The sequence below is a fragment of the Spea bombifrons genome, chromosome 11 (assembly GCF_027358695.1).
Source record: "Spea bombifrons isolate aSpeBom1 chromosome 11, aSpeBom1.2.pri, whole genome shotgun sequence".
Lineage (NCBI taxonomy): Eukaryota > Metazoa > Chordata > Amphibia > Anura > Pelobatidae > Spea > Spea bombifrons.
In genome coordinates this window covers 28,297,191-28,325,069 of record NC_071097.1, presented here as the reverse complement: position 1 = coordinate 28,325,069, position 27,879 = coordinate 28,297,191, and the positions used below count along the sequence as shown (strand labels likewise).

The 27,879-nt window shown below is 37.9% G+C and overlaps 1 protein-coding gene across 2 annotated transcripts in view; it reads right to left on the bottom strand.

Moving 5' to 3' along the window:
* CRTAC1 (cartilage acidic protein 1) overlaps positions 1-27,879 on the bottom strand; it is a 118,273-nt gene that overhangs the window by 74,775 nt on the left and 15,619 nt on the right. For both annotated transcript variants that reach the window (XM_053451332.1, XM_053451333.1), the window contains exons 2-3: positions 21,313-21,512; positions 5,279-5,475 (exon numbers count right to left, since the gene is read on the bottom strand). In XM_053451332.1, coding sequence (XP_053307307.1) covers positions 5,279-5,475; positions 21,313-21,512 — 397 coding nt within the window. The remainder of the gene's footprint in view (positions 1-5,278; positions 5,476-21,312; positions 21,513-27,879) is intronic.

Genomic DNA, 27,879 nt, shown 5'->3' with positions numbered 1-27,879 from the left:
AAGACCATACGCAGGATAGGTACATAGTGTCTATTATACATGGCGCTTCCAGCGGACTCTCAGAAGCTGCCATTATATTAAAAAGAATCAATTCAGGTTAAAATGTATTCTATCTGTTTAGTTCCATGATAAACTGATATTGTGGAATCACACTCACACGGTGTAACCTATAAATTATATTTCTCATAGCATCAGCAAAGCTTTGTCTGCATTTCATATACCTTGATATCAATTTTGTAACAGCTGATGTTGAACTTTGAAGGCTCGCCGTCAATAATAATGGAGGAGAATAATGGATCGCAGCATTATAGCACTGACCCGTTGTGAACCCAGTAAATACTAAAGAAGTAAAGAATGGAATACTGAATAATAAATACATGGCTGGGTTCCTGTTGCGTTAACGAGAGTTAATCTGAGCGACTGTCCATTTTACCATTCCTTTGTGCTTTTGGATGTCCGCGCTGTCATGCTGGAGGACACATGATGTTCGACCCATACCTAGTTTTCGGATACTGGGTTGAGAATTTATGCCTACATAATCCCTGACGTTGTGAGAGTATAACTATGGATTTGGTTTAGATTTCTCTTCTGTTCGATCACTTTGCATCATGTTATATAATAAAAACAAACTTTTAACATGTCTATTTGTTGAAAGCCTTCTTACGTTACAGCATTTTTTTTTCACACTTTTGCACAGTACTCTATCTCCTTTTCTCAAAAGCAGGCAAGTGATCGACCAGTCTTGGCAGATAATTGTCATTCTTGCAGTCTGCCATGTGTCCTCTCCAGCCATCAACTCAACATTGTTGGCCAACACTATTGCGACAGATTTTGTGACTATGAATATGTATGAATATGCCTGCAGAGTGTAGATCAATGCTCTGCTTTCTGGCTTGATAACGGTCTCTTGCTCCGTACCGGTTGCTATCGTTTTGTTTTGTATCCAGTCTTGTCTTAGCCCTTGCTTTTCCTGTACTTTTGCCTACTATACTCTTTGATCCCTCGTTATGATTGTCAACGTGATTACATTCCCGGCTGTATTATTACTTTGAAGCCTTTATTATTGCTTCTCTATTGATTTGTTTGTTCGCCCCAGCAGTTCCAAGTTTTCCCAGTTGACTAGTTCTGGTGCGGGCAGCCAAGCCAACGCGATGACTCAACATCTAGAGGGGGCTGTAGTTCTAGATTTACAGTCATGCATAACAATATTTAAATGTACATTTTTATTTTTAGGCAATACATTATTTTTTTTCTTCTAGCAGATTGTGTACCTAAACAAAGTTTGTGCCATTTTGTAATGAGGCATGCAACTTATTCCATATAGCCACCAATGCATGTTATGAAAAATATATAATTTTGTCACAGAGCTGTTCTATTACATTAGAGCTAAAAAAAAAAACCATCCAAAAATTGGTAGTATTTTCAACAGCGCAGCATATTATACTCTCATTACTATAGACATATGTTTCCAAATTACTCTACTCTTCAAAAGAGAAAATCGGTGGTAAACAGCTTTTTTTATGTGTCTATTGCCAAATATTCACACAAGACTGATGGTGGTTCCTGCGAGTTCTGAAGCTTGCAACAGATAAATCCTGATTGCTTCGAAAGAATACTTTGCCCTGTTCCTTACACAGCAGAATCAAAATTGGTAATCTGGATACAACACCGTGATCCGGTCACATCGTGTCAGAATGGAATTTTATTTTCAAGGCATGATTCGCTCAACCTTCGGAAAACCACTGAACAAACATCCTTTACGATCGCCTAATTTCACACGATCCTCCATTTGCTTGAAAATCGTATGAGCAAATATTCCCCAACCAATATATTTAATGCTATCCCTGTGTAGGGCTAAACCACAATATAGTACAGCGTTCTGCAGATAAATGTCAACATAATATATTTGTTGTACAACAGACATATTCTTTGTCTTTTATATTGTCTGCTAAACCTCACTTGATGAGAGCATGTAACAAAGTCCTTTCTGGCTCAAGAAAGTAATGTACCGTATTGGCTCGGATATAGGCCGCCCCCGTATATAGGCCGCACCCTAAAAGTTTGGTGCTTTTTTAAAGAAAGTTTCTCTCATGCTCTCTCGGTATGTTTCTGTATCTTCTCTGCTGACAGTTTCCCCATCTCTATACTGCGCAGCTCCGCACCTGACCTTGCATCGTCTTGGTCTTCTCTCTCTCCATTCTTCTTCTGCTGCTCCAAAAAAAAGTCTTCATTTTTTATCTGCTTTTCCATGGTCAGTGAGATAGGGACATAACCTCTTGGTAAACTTCCACAAAATGCCAGCGCTCCCAGGCACATCCTCTCTCACAATTTGAGAATCGTCAGACTGCGGAGACTAAAGGCTCCACCATTAAGCTGATGTTTACTGACTGTTAGTTCAGGCAAAAGGAGGAGACAACGTGCCCATCCGGATCCTCCAGTTGGGGGAAGGATGTGTTTGGAAGCACCCTCTACTGCGATCCTCTAATCAGCGGATAGGATGTGCCTTGAAGCTCCGCCATTTTGCAGAAGTGAATCGGGGGTCATGTCCCTGTTTTCAAACTGAGAAGCAGATGAAGACTTTTTGGAGCAGCGGACAAGGACAGAAGACAGAAGAAAGAACAAGAAGATGCAAGACAGACACATCACTTAATACATAGAACTGGCCCGTATTAACTATTTTTCCATTGATGCAACATAAATGTATTCAATAGATTAGGTCTGATTTTTAAAAAGAAATGTTTCCAATGGGAAATAAACATCTAATTTAGAGAGTTTTGTTTTTAAAAAACATTTACAAAAGTAACATTTGCTTGCATGTGAAAACTGCACCTGAGCTCCATCCACAAAGAAAAAAAAATGCTGAGAAAGCAGATGTGATTCTGATTCGTAACTGCATGAGGATGTCAATGAATCAATTGAGTCACTCAACTGAAAAATTAGCTCAAGACTTAAAAGGTTCCTTCACACAGAGAAGGTCACAAAGAGCTACATGGACCCTGTCTGACAGTCTTCTAAAAGTTACTTTTAAATTATTCCTCCATACACCTGCAAAATTACATGTAAATCTGGTAAGGGTGACAGTGTTGGATACATGACATATAACACTAAAGAGAGGTTCTCAGGTGGCCTCCAGGTCTGTTGGAAGAGGTGATCAAAACCCAACAGTTTCCACCCTGGATAGTGGGAAAATACATCCCCAGGGAAAGCTTGTAAATGTAACAATGTATATAATATATTCTGGGTCCCTGTGGTGAAGTATCTGGAAGGGTAAGATGGGCCGGTTCCTCCTCCCACCACTAATGCTTCTCCAGGTCTGGTTCTAGGTTTGATTAAGGTTCATTGCAGCCACCTGTAATGGAACAATGTAGGGCAGAGTAAGAATCGACCCTGGACAAGATTTGGTTCTATGGGAGCTGAGAGAGACTGCTACACTGTATCCTTAATTTGTTATAATATATTTGATGGGTAAGCAGTGAAGCTGCAGATAGGAATTGCTCAGAAGGGCAAGCATTTTGATGATTTTGTCTTTGCGCTGTATCCACCGACTTCCCATGGGTGCGCCATGAGTGTTTGCATGCACGGCTACAATAACATAGCTATGGCTATTTCCACAAGCAACCACCTGAAACCCAAGAAACATCTTAATTCCAAGACGTATAACTACATGGAACTCAACAGATCTCTTCCTATAATAGCCTGCGACTGTACATGCTTATCGTTTATGTTCCTACATGTTTTCAGAACACATTTAACTTAAAATGTAATTTCTTGGAATCATCTGAATGTTTCCGGGGAGCACAGAATAGAATACCGGTTAACTGTATGCTACATTTACAGAGAACCTGGGTTTTTTCTATATAGAATCCTACTAGTCTTCAAAGCGCTACAGCACAAACCCTGATTGTTGTCTTTCATGATGAAGAGAGACATATATCGGTTTTCTTTAATTTAACCTAATTTCCAGATTATTGCGGAGATCTTTGAAGTTGTGAACCTATTTGTTTCTTGCAGACGAATCACACTGAAAAAAAATGATTTGGCCGCTGCCGAGCTCCTTATCAGCTCCCCTTTAGCAAAACAACAGAAGCTCATCTGGGTCTTATCTGGGTTCAAGACAGAGATTATCATTACATTGGGATCACGGTTAAAAAACACTTCACTTTAGAAGGTTACAGCGGACTACAGTATGCTCAGGGTGAGATTGTGAGATTTAAGTTTCATCGGGAACAAGCAAAGCTCTCAAAAATCTGAGACAGAATAGCCAAGAGAACAGTAAGGTCAGGAAAGCAGACCTGGAATCAAACAAGCATTAGCTGCACAAATGTATCATCCATAACAAGGAGGTGCTTTGGGATGTCTGATTAACCCTTTTGTAAACGTTATCTATCATTTGCATTAAGTGGTATATTTCACAATAGTGCATACTTTCTCTGTTTTCTATAATTATCATAATCTTATAAACGCATTCATTTCCTGGCAGAACACAGGAATAAAATGCTGGCCGAAGGGTCTCCAGCACAGCCCACCAAGCAGGTTCTGTATACAAACACAATTTGAAATGTTTCTTCTATTGAAAATCAAAGAAATCTTGCGGTAGGCAAATCGCACGTCTAAGCTGAACAGACATGAACAATATGCAAAAATAAAGCAATGCATTTTGGGTGCAAAAACCTTAGCATTTTATTTTGGTCTTCGGAAACAAAGTTTGCTGTCACTCACCCTCATTTTCTCTCACAGAAAAGCTGTTTGTGGATACTGAGAAGGTAGGAAGATTCATGCAGTATTTTTTTTCTTTATATATATATATATATATATATATATATATATATATATATATATATATATATATATATATATATGTATATCTCAACACAAAACAATTACATAAATTGAATAAATCTAAATGATATTATATATTGTAGAAAAAGCCTTATCCATGGGGTGATCTTAGGGTTATCGGGCATGGGTTCAGTAGTTATTCGGTGCTTCCCATAACTAACACGCATAACTAACACACAAACCTTCTCTAAAAGCATTCGCCTTCTCTGGCGCCAGCAACACGAGGACCCAACACCAAATTCTAAACCACACACTCATGCTTACACCTCACACTTACATGCACACACTCTGATATAGCTCTCCATGTGCTAAACATGTGCTACTGGTCAATTAGGAGATTGCCTAACCTTACCTGCACCTTTAATGTGACAATCATAAGCTCAAAAAAAATATGTTGGTTCACTGTCCTCAGATTTGTATATTAAGGAGTTATTTTTACCTGAGAAGGCATTGTTGGTGTTCAGAAAGTATATTTCTTCCCTTCCATCGCCATCAATATCACAGGCAGTAACCCCAATGGCATTTCCTTGGCGATCTCGTAGGTTATAATATGGGGAGGTCCGCTCATCCACTGCTATGTTCACTAGCCGGCCCTTTTCTTTGATGTATTTCAACACTAGATTTGGTCCATTATATCTAAATAAGAGAAAATAATAGAACTCAAAACAAGCCGTGTTCAGGTGAGAAAAAAAAAACACATAAGCATTTAGTTCCACTGGTGCTGTTCCAAGAATTTAAAACTTTTAATAAATGCAGAATTAATCATGTTATTGCCAATACCATTAAATTCCTAATCTTGCCTCGAAAATTGTTTAATCTAAAATCGTGCCTTATTCCTAATTTTTGCTGCAGTAATACAGAAAACCCAAGAACAGTAATAGGCACTGCCGTTACACCGCACAGAAAATACTACATGTGCTAAAAAACTAAACTAAGAAAATAAGCCCCGCAGACAATCAGGATCTATGGCAGCATTAAAGTCGGTTATCTCCCGCGCGTCCCGTTGGAGACCCCATTTCCAGAAGGATATTGATATTCTGGAGAATGTTCAAAGGAGGGCTACTTAAACGGTAATTGGTTTACAGCAGTGACAACGAATGTTTCTGGGCCTGAGTGCCCAATTTTCTACATAAAACCAATTTGCAGACCTCAGAGTGCCAACACTGCATGCTGGTGCCTACCCCTGGTGTAGTGTTTTCACTTTCCTGAAAGAACACATGCAGAAGCGTATACTCACACTCGCTTACATACACGCATACACATCACATAGCCGTCAGGTGCAGTTTATTTGGGGAATATATATAGATATATAGGGTTTTGTTGTGGGAAAATGCAGCAATTTGTAGAATAATCTGCATTATGTTTAACCCTTTCTCACATCTTAAAGAAAAGGGCAGTTGCTGCAGCACGTGGGTTCCCTCGGTTCAAGGCATTTGGTGGCCTCTCAGAAGGAACCCATGCTCTGCTGCCGTCATTATCTCTCACCTTTCTCCCCATCTTTCCTTTTTTTATCTCTCCCTTCCTTCTATCTTCCCCCCCTCTATGTATTTATCTTTCGATTTCTCCATCACAGTGTGCGCAGCTTCAGTGCAGAGCGTTGGAATATGATGACATCATATCTCAGCACGCAGCATCAGTAGCGGGCATGCTACACAAGGGAGCAGTGAACAAGGTCTATATCAACAGATCTTATTTGTCCAAAAAAAAAAAATGTAAAAAAATAACATATGATCTAGGGACCTGGGTCACATGTTTAGATGGAGTTTGAATAGATTCAAAATTAAGCAAAACAAAGCAAGAATTCAGTGCATACCCAGCGAATGCCATTTGTAAACACCTAAGACATAAATATTGGGAATAAATTCAAAATTAAAACGACCAAGACTACAATAGTAATATAACAATAAAGCCTAACATTTTCCTTAGATGACACTGATCGACTTGTTGCAATACAAGGTTCCATTTGCATCAGCGCTGTTCAAAAGATAGCTAGACTACAAAACTACAAAGTAATCATATTAACACCTCCACCATTCCGTAATCATGGCTGCTATCCTAGCAAGTAGAATATACAGTAACATATAAAGTATGTACGTTAGCATTCATTTACACTTCATTTACATTCACATTTTTTACTTTGGTATATTATCCAAAAGGGAAATCTTCATAAGAGGTGTTAACATCCTTTGTGTGTGAAATTACATTATTTATTCATTGAGAATCATTCTCTAGCCCAGAACCTGTGGATATTTCACCCAAAATGACTGTTTTGAAGGTACTTGAATGATGCGGCGGAATGAGTCTAGTCACCTAAAAATAGGCCAACTTTATAGATAAACCAAGGGACGATCATCTTATTCCTGGTTTTATTATAGGTATCAGGATATTTGTTGGCAGTTTACAACGTAATAAAGGGGAACAACAAGTACAATAGCCAAGTAGACATCCTCATCAGGGTATATTAGATATGAATTCATTCACAGAGATTACAGAGTTATTTAATGATTCAATAACAGAAATTAGGTGTTTCAAAGGCTCAGAATACATGGAAAGTATATTTCACATAAAATGTATGTCACACGTTAATTATAATAGTCTTAGATCTTACATTAATGACCATCCAGCTATTATATCTTTGGGTAAATAATAACATGCTCTTATTTCTTGAATAAATCTCTTCTTCTGTACTAAGAATATCTGTATCTGTAAGCAATATGACAGATATGTTTTATTCATGTAACTACAAATGAGAACGCTATAACCGACGTATGTATTAAGTTGTATCCTCTTACCAAAAATCCAAAAGATTTGTAGCAATCGTTTCCATTCCAGTTTAGTAAAACACAGAGGGAGATGTTCTTTGTTTCATTGCCTGCAGTTTTGTCAATCGGGATAACGGATTCTCCTGTGTAATCTAATCTAGATGGGTGGCTATTGAGACCAGATTGTGATATAAAAACATGCTATTCTAGCAAACCATTTTCTGGAAACGTTTGAAAAAGCACACAACCTGAGGTTTCCATTCCCGTTCTTTCCGTGACATGTACTACTTTTGTTAATATCTTTCACACTTTATTAAGGGCATTTTCTGTAACGAAACATATATTCTCCTATCCTAAAGAAGTTCCTACTCAGACCTGTCTTGCAATACAATCGGAAACGCAATCATATCCCATATTGTATTGTAGGAATGCGAACGTAAAATGAAAAAAACATCAATTATTTTGATCTGTTTTGCTTCAGACACAGCAAAACATTCTTGAAAATGAGTAATTGAAAATATAACCAAAAGCTTTGTCTTTATAAATGTCAATTAAGCGTTCTAGTTATAACTACTGGTATCACATTAAGATCATTTGAATAGTTCTTACATTTGAATAGTTCTTATAGCAAAATTATGCAATATCGACTTTACTTCTAAATATTTTTCATTTGTCTTACTATGTGCAAAAAAATTATATATAATTAATTATATATATATATATATATATATATATATATATATATATATATAATATAGGAATTCTAGACAATATTATGGATGATAACTTTTAAAGCTAGGTGTATACACAAATTAATAGCCTCAATATACATCAGGGCATATTTAGAATTAAAAGGTTGGGGTAGGAAATTTACATTTATCATGTTAAAGTAAAAAAATGAAGGCTGTAAGCAAAGCACACAATATATTCACAGCTAACGATGGCAGTGATCCATAACAATTTTTGCTTATGCCATAATTTTAAGAATATATCAGAGCGTAGAGGACACATCCAATGTTACCTGTAAATACTATGAGATGCGAGATGGAACTATGCCCAGGAAATTATTTTAATGCCAAAATCAAGTGAAAAAATGAACATGATCACATGTTTTGGAGATTGAAAGCCACCGAGAATTAAAATGTTTTGTTTTTTTATTGCTTTATTCATCGTTTATGCTGAAAGCAGCCCAATAGAAAATATACAGGTTGCAGTGAAGGTCTCGCCTTGGAGAACAGCACAAGCTAAAAAAAAAAAAACCACCGCTGAACTAAAAACAATGTGTGTGTTGGGGAAAAAATGATTTGGCATCCCAGTTTTCTTCTGCTTATGTATATTCCAAATTAGTTTCTTGGGACAAGTTAACCATCAGGTTAACAAGCTTGGTAAGCTGCACTTTCCTAGATCCATACAACAGGGAAAGACAAGTCTTCTCCAATGAGTTATTTTTCACTAATGTATTCTTTCTTGGAGATGGGGAGTTCTAGAAATGTGCTGCACAACTCAGCTTCTTCTGAGGACAAACAGTCCCTAAGATTAAGGAGACAGTCCAGCGTCCCATACAGCTCCACCAACTGTAATATTCAACCCTCCCTGGCCCCTTCCGGAACTTTCACCAGAGCTGACTGATGGTGAATACATGACATAGGGGCAGGGGGTAGTAGTTTAGACCGAAGAGATCTCCTGCAACCCTAGGAGCTGCAGGGTGGGGGGGGGATGCAAATACATTTGGGGTATTTTGCAGAGTCCCTCAAAACATTTGTAAAGGGGGACCAAATGAAAATTTAAACACATCATTAAAGTGCATATGATTGCTGGAGTGTTTATTTTAAAAAAAAACTATCTCCAGGACAAGCACAAGATATATGCATTTTAAGCTAAACATTTAGTGAGGTTTTAGAAAGACTTGGGTACGTGGATGCAGTCTTCAAGACATGGTGTCCTGATCTGGCTGAAGGCAAGAGTCTTAGGTTTCAGATCCACTTTATTAAAAGTGGATTTCTTTAGACTAGAGTTCTTCTCCAGACAGTTTATTGCCTCTACATACTGTGTTTGAAATGATTTCATTGAACTGATAGTTTAAGTACATGATCTGTAGACAGCAATGAAAGCAGGCAGTAGTTGTCCTCTGTTTATCACTTTTCTATAAACATTGATGTTATCTCTTGTAGCTCAATTATATAGGAAATCTATGGTTTTCAGCTTTACATGTATGAAGCTTCTGACAGAAGTTTTAATCTGATCTGAGTCAGATGCCACCAGCAGCTGGCCCCTGGGGGCTTTGCTCTGCAGAAATCCTCTACATTCATTCACTTGAAACACCTTTGAATCTGATGCCTGTAGAACATTGGCAGATGATTCAAAGATCCCGTAGGCACAGGAACAACAGCATTCTATAAAACCAACACTTTAGAATTCTGCATTATCTTCCAGTTTAGTTACTTTAACAGCCTGGAGGCAAAAGGTAACTGCACATTACCGTTCTACAGGTTTTCACTCCCAACAGGTTCTGCCATAAGTCAATGGCTTTACTTTACTTGTTCGACTCATTTTTTTTTAATCCGATCTCTATACAACAAATATATTCTCTATGCAACATATTAAAGTTTTCCCATTGTAACAAAAAAAATGATATTGTTGAGAACAAATTTTCACCTACGCAATGTACAAGACAAGTTAGCAGGTGAGAAGTTATTGTATCTGAGAAATTCTGGCTAAGCAACCAGTTGGCAACATTCTGGATCAACATTATTCACTACAGATGCCTGATGTCATTTGAGTCTTAGTTAATAATTTAGACCCCGTTTTTAGACTTAAAAGATTTCAAATGATCATCGGTAGAGTAAACTTGGATCTTTGGCCTCACCTTGACTGAAGGGAATCGTACCTTTATTCTATCTATCTAATCTAACCACACGACATGCAACCAATGGACATTTAAATCAGAAAATACAGACTGCGCTCCTCATTAGTGTCCACTCTTTCTTGGTCCACATGCAAGCTCTATTTTTAAAATATACAATGCTAATAATAAGATATTACTCATGTTTTTATTATCACCCTGGGAAGGATGAGGCACATAAGCACCCCCGTATTACTGTGTTCTCAGCATCTTGCTGGTTAACATGGCAGGCTAATATCTTAAAGGGAGACTCCAGCTGGCACTTTAATGCATATGATAGCGGAGCGGTCCCTTTAAATTCTGCAGAATCTCCCATATGCATTTGCCCCTTACCCCAACCCTTATTTTTTGCTTATCTCTCTGAAGGCGATATACTGCCAGTTAGCTCCAGCACTAGCTTGGCCAATTCGGGGGGGGGGGTGTTTCTGAACCCTTCAGACTCCTGTGGGAATACAGGGAAATACAGGCTCCTATTAATTACAATGGGAGCACTTTCCTGCCACTGACTGGGTGCTTCAAGCTGGAAAAAATCTGAAAGCCACCCCCCTTTCCTATAAGGGGAAGGAGAATGGGGAGGTTTGGGTGTGGTCGTCGAAAAGATGTTTTTACACTTTAATTCCAGATGTTTTGAGTTTTTTTATTTGTTATATAAATTCACCCCCCCCCCAAAAAAAAAAATAGAAATGGGTCCTGGCATTTTGTTTTTGCTATATTCAAATGTACATCTTATACTATGGCAATTAGACATCATATATAAGTCTCTAAATGGTTAGAATGCATATATACTGGGTGTAATTGTGTGTGTGTGTGTATATATATATATATATATATATATATATATATATATATATATATATATATATATATATATATATATATATATTACTACCATTCAAAAATTTGGGGTCTTGAAAGAAAACCAAATGTTGTCTGTTAAAATATGAACTGGATCAGGAATCCAGCGCAGACAGTGTTAATGCTGTAAATGACTATTGTTGCTGGAAACAGCTGATCAAATATCTCCATAGGTGTACAGAGGCCCTTTATCACTCCCATCACTCCTCTGTTCCAATGGCACGTTGTGTCATTAGAAAACTTTTGCAATTATGTTACAGTTAGAAATGTCCATAAAAACCATACAGTGTATATATGTACATATGTATGTGTGTGTGTATATATATATATATATATATATATATATATATATATATATATATACACACACACAAGGTATATATAGTGTGTATATATACCTTGTGTGTGTGTATATACATACACATATACACACATACACACTATGTTGAATGCACATATTCTACACACATAATCACATAAAGTGTGTTATGGTTATTGCATCATTTTGGTTATAGTAAACCACGTTTACTAATCATCATAATAGTAAAATAGTAAAAAATAGTAATAGTAAAATTTGATCTTTACTGCACATCTGCATATTGATAGGAATACTTTCAAATGATTTAAAAATATTAAACATGTAAATTTTGTGGCTCGGGCTGCATTCTGAAAATGCATTTATTCTACGGAAACCCAATCTAAAGTTTATTTAGCTAATTTGAGATCAGAGTCATTCTGCCGATACCCAGCTGTAAACTGTGAAAATGATAAATCAAACTGATATAATGAACACATAACTCCTAAAACAAAGCAGTACAATTAAAAAAATACAGAAACTTCTGTGTCTTTTGGGTATCGTTTAACTCATTAGCAAGGCACTAGTCAGAGTACAAAGCACAACGGGGAAGCGGATCGTCTGTAGAAGCTGAAAATATAAAAAGGTATTTTGCTTAAGAAAAAAATAAAATACATTTATTTTGATCTAAAGCGTTTATTGTATTCCACACTAATCCTCATGTGGGACAATTTAGCTCATTTAGATTTGGGTTTGTTTGTATAAAAAAAAAACCAGACAAAAGCCCCGTTACATTATATAGCGTTCAGGGGGTTAACCATAAAAAAATGCCCTATGTTAAGAGCCTAAAATGTACGAGTTGTCTGTGAGCCAAAAGATCCATTTATTCAAACATGTCCACGACTAGCATCAACAGCCAAGGTCATGGCCGGACTGAGGATAATGAGGTCGCCCTGGCACTTTGAGGCCGGCGGCTGCCCTGTGACATGCGCGGCCAACGGCTGGATATGACAGGCCGAGCATACCCACCCGGAGCTACACACTGCAGCTCCCGACCTGCCTCTCAAGCGAGTATGGGGGCTGTCGGCCAGGAGCCCACCGGCTGTGCCAGATGTTCAGTCTGGGCCTGGCTAAGGTTACCAAAACATGTCCTAACCTAAGAAGAAGACCAGAAGAAGAAGGTCATGCGGAACCCTGGCTATGGATCCACAAAATCTTAGTCTAGTTTATACAACAAAGTACAACAGGAATTCCGCTAAAAAACACTAAACACACAAAATCTATCCAAGGAACATTTTCGATGATTCAAATCAAAGGAAAACATGCATTCAAGAGCGGTGTCTTTATATCCGTATTACTTCTCGTGTAAATGTGCTACAATCGCTTTAGGAAGAACGTTTAGGGAATCTAAAGATAACAAGATATGTTGATAGCAGTCACTTTCATTTAATATTTAATGTTTACCTCCCAACATTTTAAATGCCCAAAGTACACTTTTGTTTAAGGGTATATAAATATTACTGGCCGTTTGGAGGTACGCTGCAGTAAGAGAAGCAGGAATTCTACGGATTAGCACATTAGACTCAGGTATGGTTACCAGCGGTCAGATTTAAACATGACAATAAAAACACAATTTTAGTTCATTTTTAATTACACTTATTAGCATTGATCGGCGTTACTAAATTCTACCGTACTGGATATTTTAAAATCCATTAGACGGGCAAAAAGTGATTTGGTTGAATTTTTAGGTTTGTTTTTTGCCGATTCGTTTTCAGACAACTAATTCCATTTCCTGCCTGCCCGATTTGGGCGAAAATTAGGAAGCATTTTAGATTTGGAAACAAATTAGTTGTCTACCGCACACATTTACTCTCGCACTCACTCACACTCATTTTTGTTCTCATGCTCCCCGAGTTTCTGAACTTCTGTGTTTCGCGTATATTCTTGTTCTCCTTTCTCCTCTCGTCTATCTTCTCTTTTCTCTATACTTTCTTTGTTCGCATCTCTGCAGACATAACCTCCTGCCTTGAAGCATTCTCCAGAAGCTCCGCCATTTTGGAAGAAGTTTGCAGAGAGTTCATGTCCGCAGAGATGCAGACGAAGAAGATATTCAGTGTCAGTAAAAGAATCCAGGGTTTTTGTATGAAAATCCTGAGCTTTTTGCTTTGTTTTCATCTGTTTCATGTGGGTTCTGGACCTTTTTAGCCCCGTGTGGCCTTGTGCACTCCTTTTTATCTCAATAAAAAATGTAGGATTTGGGAAAAGTGATATATCGATGTTAATCATCACTTTTCATGATAGACCGTTTTCTGCATTCGTTCTCCAAGCCCATCGCTATCAGTCCATCAAGTAACCCCCCGCATGCAGAATTATACCTTCAGAATTTGTTTGGAAAGCCGCCTGTGCATTCTGAATTCATATAGTGTTGGTTGTGAAATGTTAAGCGTATGCAGTAGCGTGACTGCCCATAGAGATAGCAAAGTGATGGGCATTAGCAGCTACTTAGTAGGCAGAAATGCAGCCCGTCGATTAAAGTCTGTCCTCGCAGACATCGGAGGTGTTTAACGCGGCTGGCAATACCTCAACAAGCTTTGCTTACAAGTCAGATGCTGGCAAGCACAGACTGAAAGACTTTCAAACTCCTACAGCTATGAGCAAAGATTCCCAATGTGTCCGACAAGTGCTCTCCATTCCATTATTCACAGAATCATCTAACGATCCCCGAATCTCGTTAAACTGATCATTAAACTACAAGTTTCAGGAATTCCAGAACATATTAAAGCGATCGCAGACTACGGGTGACACCTGTCCTGAAATTTGCAGGCCAGTCCCAAATACCACAATACTGTGACAGGGACAATTCTCATCACCCACAGGTTTTAAAATGTATATAAATATTTTTAATAAATCTGTGTCCCTATTTTTTTACTTAAAGGTTGCAACGCTACCCGAGACCCTATTGAAAAAACATTTTGTATGACATGAATAATGAGCAAATGCATACTAGTGCTTTACAAACAACATCTGATATTTTATTTATTGTATTGAAGAACCCATTTCAATGAGAAGTGTACAAGCTTACATGAAGGGGTTAATACAGACAGTGTTCTGATAATAACCCAGATCCTAGTTACATAAATGGAGGCATCAAGCAACCACTTCAACTTTTTGAGTATTTTTAGCATTTTATTGCTGTTGCAACTGCAAATTAATGGCCTGAGCCCCCCCCCGTCTTAAGGTAGACTGATAACACCAATGGGCGGGGCTGATAGTTAATGGGAGGGGATGATGAAGTTGACAGACAGGCTGATGGTATTGATGGGAGGGGCCAATGACTAGCAGGCAGGACTAGCCTCAAACGCTTTAAATTTGTATGGAAGGGGGAATGGACATGGGGCGTGTCTAAAGGCCACTCCCACAACCTGACATTTCGGGCTGTGACCCAGAGAAGTATCGTCTCTGGGAAAAACTCAAGACAGTTCCCAAGTAAGGATATCAAATGAGCACCACAGCCTCTATTCTACAGAAATCAGGGCGCAGAGCTCCGCATGGATCTTGCACATGCAAGTACAAAAAAGATAAAAAAGTACAATTAATCTGCCAATATTTCTTTACTATATACGTCGACAATTTTTTTTTTAAAATAAAATCAGAATAAATTATAGTCTTTACACTTATATTCAAGCTTATTATAGGTGACTAGTTTGTCTCTCTCACGCCTCCGATAATTTCTAGTATTACATCTTTAAAAAGCTACTTTTCCTGAGATAATGAAAAAAAAAGATATATTTGAGTATTTCCCTACCAAGCTTTACAAATGTGCCGCGGGGGGCTGAATAATTATTCCTAAACAGATGAGTTTGCGAGGCTTTTTGTCCTGCTTTTATACAATAGACATTTAAATATTGACATTTTGCCTCGACAAAGATAACCCTGGATAGTAAAATGTAGCCTTTATTATTTATGCCTATTTTACAAAGGACTGCATGAGTGACAATAAAAATGTTTATCTACAAAGTCATGATACAAAAATTGTTTTAATGCATTTTCTGCTTGGCATGGCAGGACTATAATTTAAGTTCCATAAACAGAGGTTATTAGAACAAGACATGCCTGCTCTACGCTGCTTATAAAAAGACGGAATTTCATAGAAAACGAGAACCTTTCAGCCCATCTATGCCGTCATTCTTACTATAAAAACCTCAATCCTAGTCCAGACCTTGGTCTTGTTGTCTTGTATTTATGATAGCCTTGTGCCAATCACATGGATGTTTAAATTTCCTTAGTGTTAACCAGTACCACATGTGCTGGGAGGCTGTTTAACTTTTCTACTACCCTTTTAGCAAAGTGAAATGTCCTTATTATTGACCTCTTGTGCTAATATTTCTCCTAATTTGAAGTATACTTCCATCTCGCGCTTTGTTGAATCAATGATTGTTAACATATTTCTATCACATTCTCCCTCTCGCTTTCTTCTCTCATTTTCTAATTATCGTCAAACTGCTAAAGTCAGGCAGAACAAAATGAATCACGGCACAAAATGACTCCAACTCTCAGTAAATGGTCTTTTGGACGGCCATGCGGAGGTGAAAGAACAAAGTAGGGTGCTGGTATCCCCATCTCTTATTCCACAAACCAATTTGGAATTGGCTGATGGGACTTGTAGTCAGACTGCTTAATGGACGTTCTTCACATTGCCAGAAACAAAAGTCTGGAAAAGCTTCTGCACCATCATGAAAATGTAAGGAAATGTATGTCAGACGGAAGAGCGGATGATGATATTTAGCGATGATCTCACTTTCTCCCCACATCAGTAAGCTTTTCACAAAATGCGGTGTATTTAGTCCAATGACTTCTCTCCTAAATTCCCTTATCTCCTGGCTTCTTCAGAGTCACCGCATCAATGAGGGTCCACGGTAGAATCCACTGCCAATTAAAATGATTTCTTTGAAAGCATTGATCCCTGTCAGCTTTGTCCCGCATCCCTTTATGCGGCAAATGGTTTGGAAATGCCATTTAGTGATGACAAGACACTCATTTAAAGACAAGCAAGTGCTCCGTGGTTTACACAGCTGCCTTTCTTAAGGTAATGACTGCAGAATATCATTTCGAACGTCGCGTTCCCCACATCCGCATGACCTCTCCGAGAAGGAAAACATATGGTCTGCTGGCTACAGAAATATCTTTTGTTCTCCACTTGTTTGGAAAAAGTACATATACTCTCACCTTTCAGCTTCTGATTTGGGTCACGGGGTGAGAAACGTGATAGATGTTCTAAAAGTTAGAACGCTCTATTACTTTAATGCACACACAGACCAGAAACGATGACCTCGGGCTGTCTGCAGTTGGGAAACCCACTAAATAATCGACTAAAGATATCAAAGGCAATGGATAACGTAAAAAAACAAATTATATATATATATAGTACCAAACACACACACACACTAACGCCAACTCATCTGCAAATAGAGAATAAACCCTATGGAGTTAACTAGGATTACATCTTTCAAGCATCTACTCGTTAACTTTCACCAGGTTCTAAATTCATATGCAAATAATTTGTATAGAACAGTCTGAAATATCGAGCTTTTGTTGCCCCCAAAACCAAATACTTCACAACAGGAGATGGTTTGTTCTTTATACAATAAAAATCATAATAACGGTAATAATGTGTTGCTCCTTTTTTTTAACCCCTTAAAGACAATGGGGCGGTCCCTAAACCCATTGAAAACAATGCATTTTGAGCCCGTACATGTATGGGCTTTGTCATTAAGGGGTTAAAAGAACATGAAACTATGGAAGTGTCTAAAAAGAATATTGAGACGGTCAAAGTTTGTCTTTGATCACAATGTATCTCACTATCCTACTCAAGTCCTACCAGCTCAATGAAAACGCAGCAAAATAAACTCCGGCCTTGAATATTTTTTCTTTGAAACTTAACGGCGTGTCAGAGCAGACTTGTCTTTGGACATGGATGCGCTGCCTCTATAATCTTCAAATTGTCGTTAATAATTGGAGAATGGAAGCTGTCAGCGTTACATGATCTTCGCTCCTGCGGGTACTGCTGAAACCTGCACTATTTCCTGAGCTTTATTAATGAAGAGTAATACTTCTGAACATGTTCCGAACAAAGGAGCGTTGCCACTCGAAATAACCACAAAATTAATTAGAACGACCGAATGCTACATCTTAATGAAAATAAAAATTTCCTGTAAGACAGCGAGATGGATTTCTGGCTTATGCACATTTTTATATTGATCATGACTAATGCCAGCTTTGCTCTGGAATGAACACAACTTGATATATCTACTTTTAATTGATGTGGCTAATGATTCTGTATGTTTGTAACGACCCTACCCAAACGTCTTAATCTCTACAGAAAAAAAATGACTACAAAAGTCTCAAAATAACTAGCCCTTCAGTGGAAGATATTCCTGGACTTCCGCTTGGTCAACACCCCAACCACCCAACTCGGCGGTCAACGACATTGACATATTGAGTCAAAGAGAAGCTTTGCTGCGTCTGTTTTCAGGGAATACAGACTTTGTGAAAGGTGTTTTCCGACTCATTGTAAATGCATGTGTGGTTCACCTGAGGCATAAAGCCTTATTTGTAATTCATTTTCAGGCTTCAGCGTTTTTGATGCCTCTGTAGATTAAACTATCGCACCTACGCCCGCAGCTCACGAAAGAACTTGCTTTTTTTTCACAGGTGGCAATGATTTTGACAAATGATAGCGGATATCAAATTGTTTCTTTGAACTCGTCTCTTTCGTACTTGGGATCGCAACAGCACATTATTTCCATTGGGTGAAGCCTGTTAAAGGCTATTTATACTGGTCGCTTCCCAAGAAACCATTACGATTACAAATTGCGATCAAACAAAAAACACCGGGCAATTAATCTTGTGTATAAAAGTACTAATTATTGTCCATCAGTTATTCCAATGGAAATCTAAAATTCTAGCCAAGAAGCCACTAAAGGTGCAAGTGGACTAAAAGTTCTGAGATATTCCATAGGTTGGTCTTCGCAACTTACGATTTATAAGGGAAAAACACAAATTATGCTGATAAATATTCTCCAAACAAATGTCTAAGTATCACTAATGTTTTAGGGATGCTGTATTTTCTTTTTTTGGGGATGCAACTGCTATAAACACTAAACAGACCACCAATGCAGAAGACTATTTCTTGGGGCCTACTATAAAGATGGACCTATTTTTATTTTGCCATAGGCACCAAATATCATTTTAAGTTTTTAACTAGTTTGTCTGTAAAGTATTTTCTGATTTACACAAACACGAAATTAAATGTTCTATTCTAAAATGAAAATGTAATACCCCACCCCAATGTATTTGGCTAGATGTATCCTATATAAAGCAAAGTGCTGTGGTATAGATTTACCAAAATCCATCTTACTAGCAAGTTAGGACGAGGCTCATTGCCAGGTGAATTAGTTGGCATTGATAAAATACACAGAAAGGTAGCTTTTCATATTCTACACCAGGGGTGTCCAACCTGCGGCCCTCCAGCTGCTGCAGGAATACATCTCCCATACTCCTCAGCCAGCCCCTTATCTGAAAGAGCATTATGGGAGATGTAGTCCTGCAGCAGCTGGAGAGCCGCAGGTTGGACGCCCCTGTTCTACACGCATCAATGGGGCGGATTTTCTACAATAAATGTTGGCTGGTCATCTAATTTTGTGCCATCGCTCAGGGTTGGTTAGGCTCACTCATCTTGCCTCCTCTGTTATGCCCCATACATATTAAGAAGCACATGCCAATCTGTAGTTGGATTCAAATGACCAAAGGACATTTTTTGTGGTTACGAGTATGGCTTTGCCAAGACTTACATGATCGTGTAACCTATTCAAGGCAGGTTATGATCCACAGGTTTGGCAAGAATGATGCATTATATTTTTAAGATGTAATTTATAAGCACTTTTCTTTTTGTTTCTATGACCATTATTGTGCCTTTTAGGTATGTACCCCGTTATACAATTAAAACCGGCAAATATTCTGAGCTCATAGAAAAGAGGACATTTGTGAGGTATGTTGAAGGAGGCGAGGATAAATATACAAATACCTATACAGGGCTAAAGATTTCCCAAAAATAATTTGCAAAGAAACATTTCTAGAGAAAGTGTTTGACAGTAGATACTTTTACTTTTAGAAGTATGCCTTTTAATAACGTGTTAAATCATTTCATATGATTACGTTAATGCTCATTGTCCATACTGTGCAACAGATGTCCAAGTCATTTCTAGATAGTTAATCAAGCTTTTGGTTTTGAAGTGCATCCTGGTATATAAATAATGTGTTGATTGTTTTTGTGCAAATACAGTACCAGCCATGTATGGGGAACAATTGGCAGACAATTTTTATGTACGATGCTTTTTCACACCTGAAGAGCGTTTTCCAGTTTTTATCCTCACAGTTTTGGTCAGTGTAACACATAAAATGTATGATGAGAACAGCAAATACTCCACTCACTCCCCCTAACACCACTAGTCTACCTCAGATACCTCTAGAAAAGTTCTAATTGCCTAAAGGAACATACTAGGGATTAACCCAAAACAATACATAAACAAAGTAGTATCTGTGTCTCAGTAAAACTTAACTTTTAAGAATAAATTATAAAAAATTACCTGAAAGTACCATAAATGAGTATAAAAACAATACCCCTAATAAGATTCCCAGAAAGAAAAAGGGATCTAAACTAGTATAACAGTAGCAGCCAAATAAGACCACAATGGGACCAGACCCCTTGTTAGCAATACAAGCAGATACAAATCATCTGCCCACACTAACTCAGTAGCACTCGAGTCGGCTAGTATTGTCTAGTGACAGCCATTTCATAGCATTTGTACCTAAACCTCTGTAGAACTTTGAGAGAAAAGGGAAAACAATTATTATTTGCTTTACTTGTACATGAAAAGTTGGTTTAGTACTCATTTCATTGTTCTTGAAGATTCAGGTTGAATAGCCCTGCCAAGGGAGTTTTTAATGGATCTACTCATGCCATCTAAGAGTAAAGCATTTTCCACTCAGGAATGATAAACTTTTATTTCATAAAGCATAACGTTCCCCAATACATTTAACATTCTTATTAAAAGCAACGAGCTTTAAAGCAATTCACACAATGCTAGTTAAGCATAGGTGGAGAAATCAAGAGATCCCTCCTTAGCTACCAGCACTGTACTCTAGAAGAAATAGCCTTATATTGTGTTCAATGTGAAATTCTCTAAAGCATATTACTTGCGAGTACTGTCAAAGCAGTTATAAATATCTTGGAAAAGGTTCCAAATTGGAAAAGACCCAATAAAAGACACTTTTAATATCACGGTACTTGCAGGAATTTGAATATGCATTCCAAGCAGTAAATATTCAGTTTTACAACTAGGCAGAAATTAATTTACAGATATTGTATGTTTTGTAAACCACATGGCATAAACACCTCTAAAATTTGTCAAGAAAGATTTTTTTGAGGAGTGTCTTTACATTGAATCTTTCATTAACGACCACTGTGGTGGCAGTCTGCCTATTATACATCTCACCTGCTGTCTCCTGTAATCCCAGATTATTTTTGCCTATTAACCTATACGCAAAGCCCCACAACCCTCCCCACAACAGATTTATGAAGGATTATAAGTATCACTTACCCAGCCACAATAATTTCAAACTTTCCGTCATTGTCCACGTCTGTGACAGCCACGCCATAGTTGAGTTGCGTTGGGTTATTTTCATAGTCTGGTGGGAGGATGGATTCCGTTACAGCTGTGAACATTGGTTCAGAACGTTGCGCTCCTCCGCAGCAGATAATCATTGACAGGAATAAGACAAGAGCCATCATCTTTGACTTCTGAAAGAAAGGATATAATAGCATGATTCATACTAATGCAAGAAATTCTACCAATTCGGTACTGTTCAAGAGAAACAATAGAACAAATGGAAAGTATATACATCACAATATGATGAGATAATTGTAAACAGTTACAAATTGTTTCATAAGCTGTTCCTTTCTGACGGAAACAGAAGTGGCGGAACAGGGATTGCCCCGGAGGTCTGTACAAACTGCACCGGGAAGACCAGAAAGGAACAGAAGCTTATTTAAAGATTTTAAACTTTAATAGAGCAGAGAGCCATACTTATGGCCTATTTATATACCCAAGATCAGCTCTGGTAACACCACAAGCCAGGACACAAACTTCTAGCAGACATCTACTGGAACCACAGACCCATTCAATAGACCTCAGTCACTTGAGGTAGGGATCATCCTGGTTTGTACTCTTAACAAGTAGGAATCTGATTGAATCTGTGGCTACTAACCAAGTAAAAAGATGACTACAAGTACACTGTTTTGGGGCGGCCAGAAGATAGAACAGAGATATTGGTCTGAATAGTAACATTTCATAAAAAAATACACTTTGCCGTGAACGGCCAGTATTGTTTGCATACTTTAAAAAAGAGAAGAACTCTAAACCCAACTCTGTTTAATTTAAATACAGATTTTTTGCCCTACCCACACGATGCAGAGGGAAACCACAATCTCTTATCCTGATTAAAAGAGGAATGCATAATAAAGCAATCAGTGCATTTCTATGAAAAAATAAAACATACTAGATATGTATTAAGCTTAAATGATTATAAACTCTCCCTTAAACCCATTTAATTTGCTTTTGATTGCACACTGCAGCTATGTAATTATGACCTTCATCTGTAATACAAAACAGAGGAAGTAGGCCCTGATAACATATTACTAAAGAATATTCACCTGTGTTTACGACGCATGTTTTTGGCAAGATTAACACATTATTACACGGCCCACCATTTTATGTGGGAAATAAGCAATACTGATTAATAAAATATAAAAAAAGACCACTTCTAGAATCAATTAGTTTCTAGTGCACCAATATACACTGATCAGCCATAACATTACGACCACTGACAGGTGGAGCGAGTAACGCCGATAATCTGGTTATGATGGCACTGAAAGTTGCGGCTGTGAAAAAAAGAATCTTAACACGAAATCTATTTTTTGTACACAACGGAATTTGGTTTCCAGGAAGAATTTGTGGTATAATTGGGCAAGCTGAGCTTACTAAATCGCCTCCTCTCCACCTAGTAAATGGAATGGCTCAGTCTTCAGTATGGAAAAACAGACTTCATTAGCATTACCATAAAGAACCAGCTCAGTGTGGAAAAGGCCCCCAAAACATCACATGACCTACAACAATGGCCGCCACCAAGTCAGATTAAGGAAGCTCATTGGAACAAAATTAGATAAAACCAGATTCTTATCAACGCTGACCCATATTGCTGTCTATATTAGCGTAATTAATTCTTATGGAGAACAATATTGGGACTTTCCTTTTAAGCAAAAAAGGAGGGAAAAGTCATAGGGAGGTTTGAAGGACTTAAACATATAAAAAATAATCTGCATGTTTACATTTCCAAATGCATTCATATTATATGTAACTTCTAAATATTATACGCCAGGGTATTTGTTTCATGGACACGGAATATATTTTCTGCATAAACTAATTGTATTTTTTCTGTCTTTCCGTTCAAAATCTTTTTGTAAACATCTCCATCTCTCTTATTAACAGAATTTGGAGTTGCCAAGCAATGCATTTTAATGTATTTTTTTTCATGTCTTCACCGAGCTGGTGTGGGAAAATGTGTTGTAATATCCGAAAATACCGGACTTTGATATTTTCATCATGAATATATTTCCTATGATGATTCGAAGTTTAATACTGAAATGGAAATGCACGCTAAACATTCAGATTATTTGGGCTTTGATTTCAGGAACTGTTCTTTACATTTCTGAAAATTTTATGCTTAAAAATGAATATCCTCTTCAATAAAAAAAAACGCCTTTTACACTTAGTTTACATTGTAACGGCTTTTAAATCCTGAAATGGTATCAGCAAAAGCACCAAATCACACAGACCAGGTTCGTATTTACTCAAATGCCAGGACTGGAATGTAGGATTACTGTTTAAATACTATTTTTTTCTATTTCTTTTATTTTTTTTTGTTGTTCTACCTGGCTGTAAAAAATGCCTCTTATGCTTAAAATTCTTCTGACACAAACAATCCCCTTTTGATTAACATTGGTTCTTTTTTTTGTTGTTAAATAGGCAATATTTTATTAGTTACATACAGTACAATTAGAAAAAACCATACATGACCATTGAGTGGCTTTTATAATTCTTAGCACATGCCAAGCTATCGGGGCAGAGAGGACCTCCCTAAACAGAGCATAAGTTAAAGTAAATTAAATATCCGGTTTTCAAGACACCATTTATATTATATTTGCTAGTAATAACATATTTATACCTATTCCCAGCTGTTTTGCAGAGGGATGCAAAGCTATGTATCTCTTAAAAATAAGCTTTGTCTTATATCAGGAAGAGAAAAAGGTGGTAAAAGGTGGAAATAAGATAAAGGTTTATGTCAATGAATGAGTAGAGCTCTAGATGTGCTATCAGGGGTGTGAATGAACGCACATAATATAAATTAAGTACAGTAAATATTGGTATAGCAATACCCAATATAGCACAGGCAATTGGATCTTAATCAAAAGTCCAAATCCGTGTCACGGGTTCTTAGTTGGCTTTCCTGTCTCTTAACCAAGCTCCAGTGTTGCCCTTTTCCTTAATCCATTATCTTTATAGTGTTGTATAATAGCTGCATGAATTAGAACTGGCTTTACTAGTTAAAGGAAGCGGGATTTGAAGAAGGTGAAGGTAAAGAAGAGCGTAGAGTCAATGCCAAGGCATTTTGAGTAGATTGTGGAATGGTGCTTGCAATGATATTTAGGAAAATGAGTATAACCGAAAGCTCAGTTTTGGAGCTTCAGGTAGTGGATCCAAGACGCAATACCAGAGAAATATTGAAAGAGTCAACAGTGTGAGGGGTCAGGAGAGATTACCGTATCATGATAGTGGTACTGGAAGGGAAGAGATTGGTTTTCCAAGAGAGGGGGAAATGGATATTTTAGAGCATATTTCCCTGGACAGAGCCCAGAGACCCACCAACGGAAATCGATAACGGAGACCAATGAGTGCCAAAGGATACATGTTATGGTCAGAGAGGTAGGGTTTGAGCCAGGAAGCAGACATGTCCCCGATGCCATAAAAATGAAGGGCTGGGAGGAAAGGAAGGTGGTCAGCAGTGTCAAAGTCTGCAGTGAGGTCCAAGAGAGTAAGTAAGGAGAAGGGATCGTCTGTTGTAGTAGCTTTGGTGATAGCTGTCTCGGTAGAGTGTTCTTGACAGAAACCACATTGGAAAAAGGTTAAGCAGAGAGTTGAAGGAAAGGGTTAGGTATTTGTAGGTTATACATTTCAGTAGGTTGGAAGCTAGATGGGGAGAATGGAGACAGGACAGTAGTTAGGTGGGGATGTAGAATGTAGAGAAGGTTTCTTGAAGGGGCAGGAACACGTCAGTGGAAAGAGACGTTGAATAAATAGGGTGACAGAAGGGTGAGTAAAAAGGGAAGGTAGGGGGTCCAAGGGAATAGGGTTCAGTTGGATAGGTAGTAATGTGGGAGGAGATCTGGAAACGTGTTAGGAGTGACCGTATAAACATAATCTGGGGTGACTGATGGGGTTAAGGTACAATGTAAGTGATATTGTAAGTGAGAATATTATCCCCGATTATCTATTTTTAAAATTGTTAGCAAGCTCTTGGGCAGAGAATTCTGAAGACGAGAGAGGTGCTAGCGCATGGAGGAGGCAGATGAAGACCAGGTCATTTTGTTGGGAATCGTGGCATTGGCATGGGAAACTCCCAGCACCCTGGAATGTTTGAATGTAACATATTTTTTGCACAGGTTCCGGTACAATCCCCGTTTCCATAAATACTCAGTAATGCTTTTAAATGTATGTCTATGGTATATTTTTATGCTTGGGCAATTGAAGTATCTTTAAAAGAAAATCATGCCCAGTTATTTTACATATAAATTGAGCTACACCTGTGCAATTAAACTGCTAGCTGCAAACATTTTCATGAAATTTACTATTCAAGCTTATTTGGGAGGTCAATTTTACTTATTTATTGTATACTCCAGGTATCCATTTCCCTGTTGCATATATTATTATTGGTTGACAGATGCAGCAACATCCCTTATATCAGTTGGAAAATAAACTGATGCGTTATCATTATAAGGGCACTGTATGCAGACATGGATATAATGTAGAAAACAAGCAGATGAAAGATGGGAAAACCTTAAATAAAAATGAATGCATCCTAAATTCAGCTTCGCAAAGCCCCAAGAATCTGACATGCAAATACTATTTTCTTTTGTATTATCTTTTGTTTACCGGATATGAAGAATGCACAGAGGGAGAGCAGTCACAGCGGAAGTCTATCAGTATGCTGTGACTACGCTAGCTTATGATATAGTAGGGCTGGAGGAGAAACATAAGGAAACCATAATGGAACACGAGATACAATAGATGTGCGGTAAAGAAACACCGGGAGACGCCGAAAGATGGAGAGATGCTGAAAGCAGAGTCACATAATAAGAGATGAAACGTGATAAAACAAAGTAACGGAGACAAAGAACAATGAAGATGAGGTGCCAAGGTAACACCTGGCAAACAAATATGTATAGAATTATAAACCAGGACATGATTAACAGGGGGCATAACGTGAGCCCAGCTATCAGACAGATTTTGACAGTATAAAAATCACAGGTACATAAGCATGATCTAAATTACGCAATCATGGCGCTATAATGTCTAATATATAAAACTAACAATTTTTGTCTCCGAAATGCACCATAAAGATGAGATCTAGTTGATTTATTCAAAATTAACCTACTCAATCTTCTCTCGGAGGCTCATTTAAAAACACGTCTGAGATATTTACGTGATTCATGAGTTTAACCGGTTTGAATAACGTCGTAGACAGAATGAACAGTAATCAAAAGAGATGGAGATAATGGCGCTTGTTGATTTTTGTTTTTACATAATGCCCCCCCCACCCAAAAAAAAATTCGGTACCATAAAGATGAGGAAATTTGAAAGAGTACTTTGTCATTTTCTATATGTTATTTAAAAAGACATAAAAACAACACCTTCTTCTTACTAAAGCGGATTCATTAGGCTATAGTTTTGTAGCCAACATTTGATAGTTTCCAAAACCACTTTGCATAGTCTCGGGTCAATAAATAAAAGAGATTAACTTCGCATTTACGACAACAAGGTGTCCCTGAAGAACAAGGTTCATGGGTGAATTAATATCGTATCCTTCCAGAAAAAAAGAAATATCGTCTGAAGGACACACAGCCAACTAATTAACTCAGTAACCTGTTAACTCCTTTGCATCCAGACTGGCCTGCAAAGCGGTGGGAGGTATAACACCATAGCATTATATTAACATCTTATATCAATTCAGCGTTTAATTCTAAAAATAACTGATGGGAAACCACAGAATCCTCTCTTTACCAAGGGCAAAATAAAACGGCACATGCAGAGTAGGGTGACATTGTCAGAGAATCTCCAAGGGTGGCAAGTGCCCCCCTTGCCATGCTCAGGGGATGGAATCAATTATCCACAAAGTAATTCTGAATTCTGAAGGGCCATTCTTCAGACTGAAGCGATGGGTGCCCACACCATGGTTATGGTTAGGTCTTGCCGAGCATTTCTTGCTGACTTCATCAAGGGCATGGCGCTAACCAGGAGAACGTGGAGAGCTTATGGATGGAAGTTCTTTAGGTGGCCCGCGGTGCCACAGTCTTCTCTGAACGCCATCGGGTAATGTAGAATTTGTCCTTTTTCTATATTTATTATTTCTCCTGCATTTGCTTTGCAGACATAAGAAACCCAGCGCTCAGCTCTGCATTATTATAGGATTTGTTTGTGCGATTAATTTAAACAAACGTTAATCCGTTTATATGAAACCTCCATGTACACTTCCAATCTAAACGAGAAAAAAAAGTCTTGTTGTATATGAAAACATAAACCGTGTTGATTAAAAAAAGGATTCTGTAGGTTTACTTAACCTGCTATTTTTTGCCATTTTTTTTCTTTGTTGAACTTGCTTCAACCTTTGCACCGAATGACTGTGTGAAATACCAACTCATTTAATGTGGTAATTAACCTTCATCCTGCTAATGAAACAGCGGTTTCTTTATGTCAGCGATGATATAGATAGGAATTTCTATCACAAGTACAAGGAAAGAGCTAATGTCTCCTAAGATTCCACGCCTACCCATC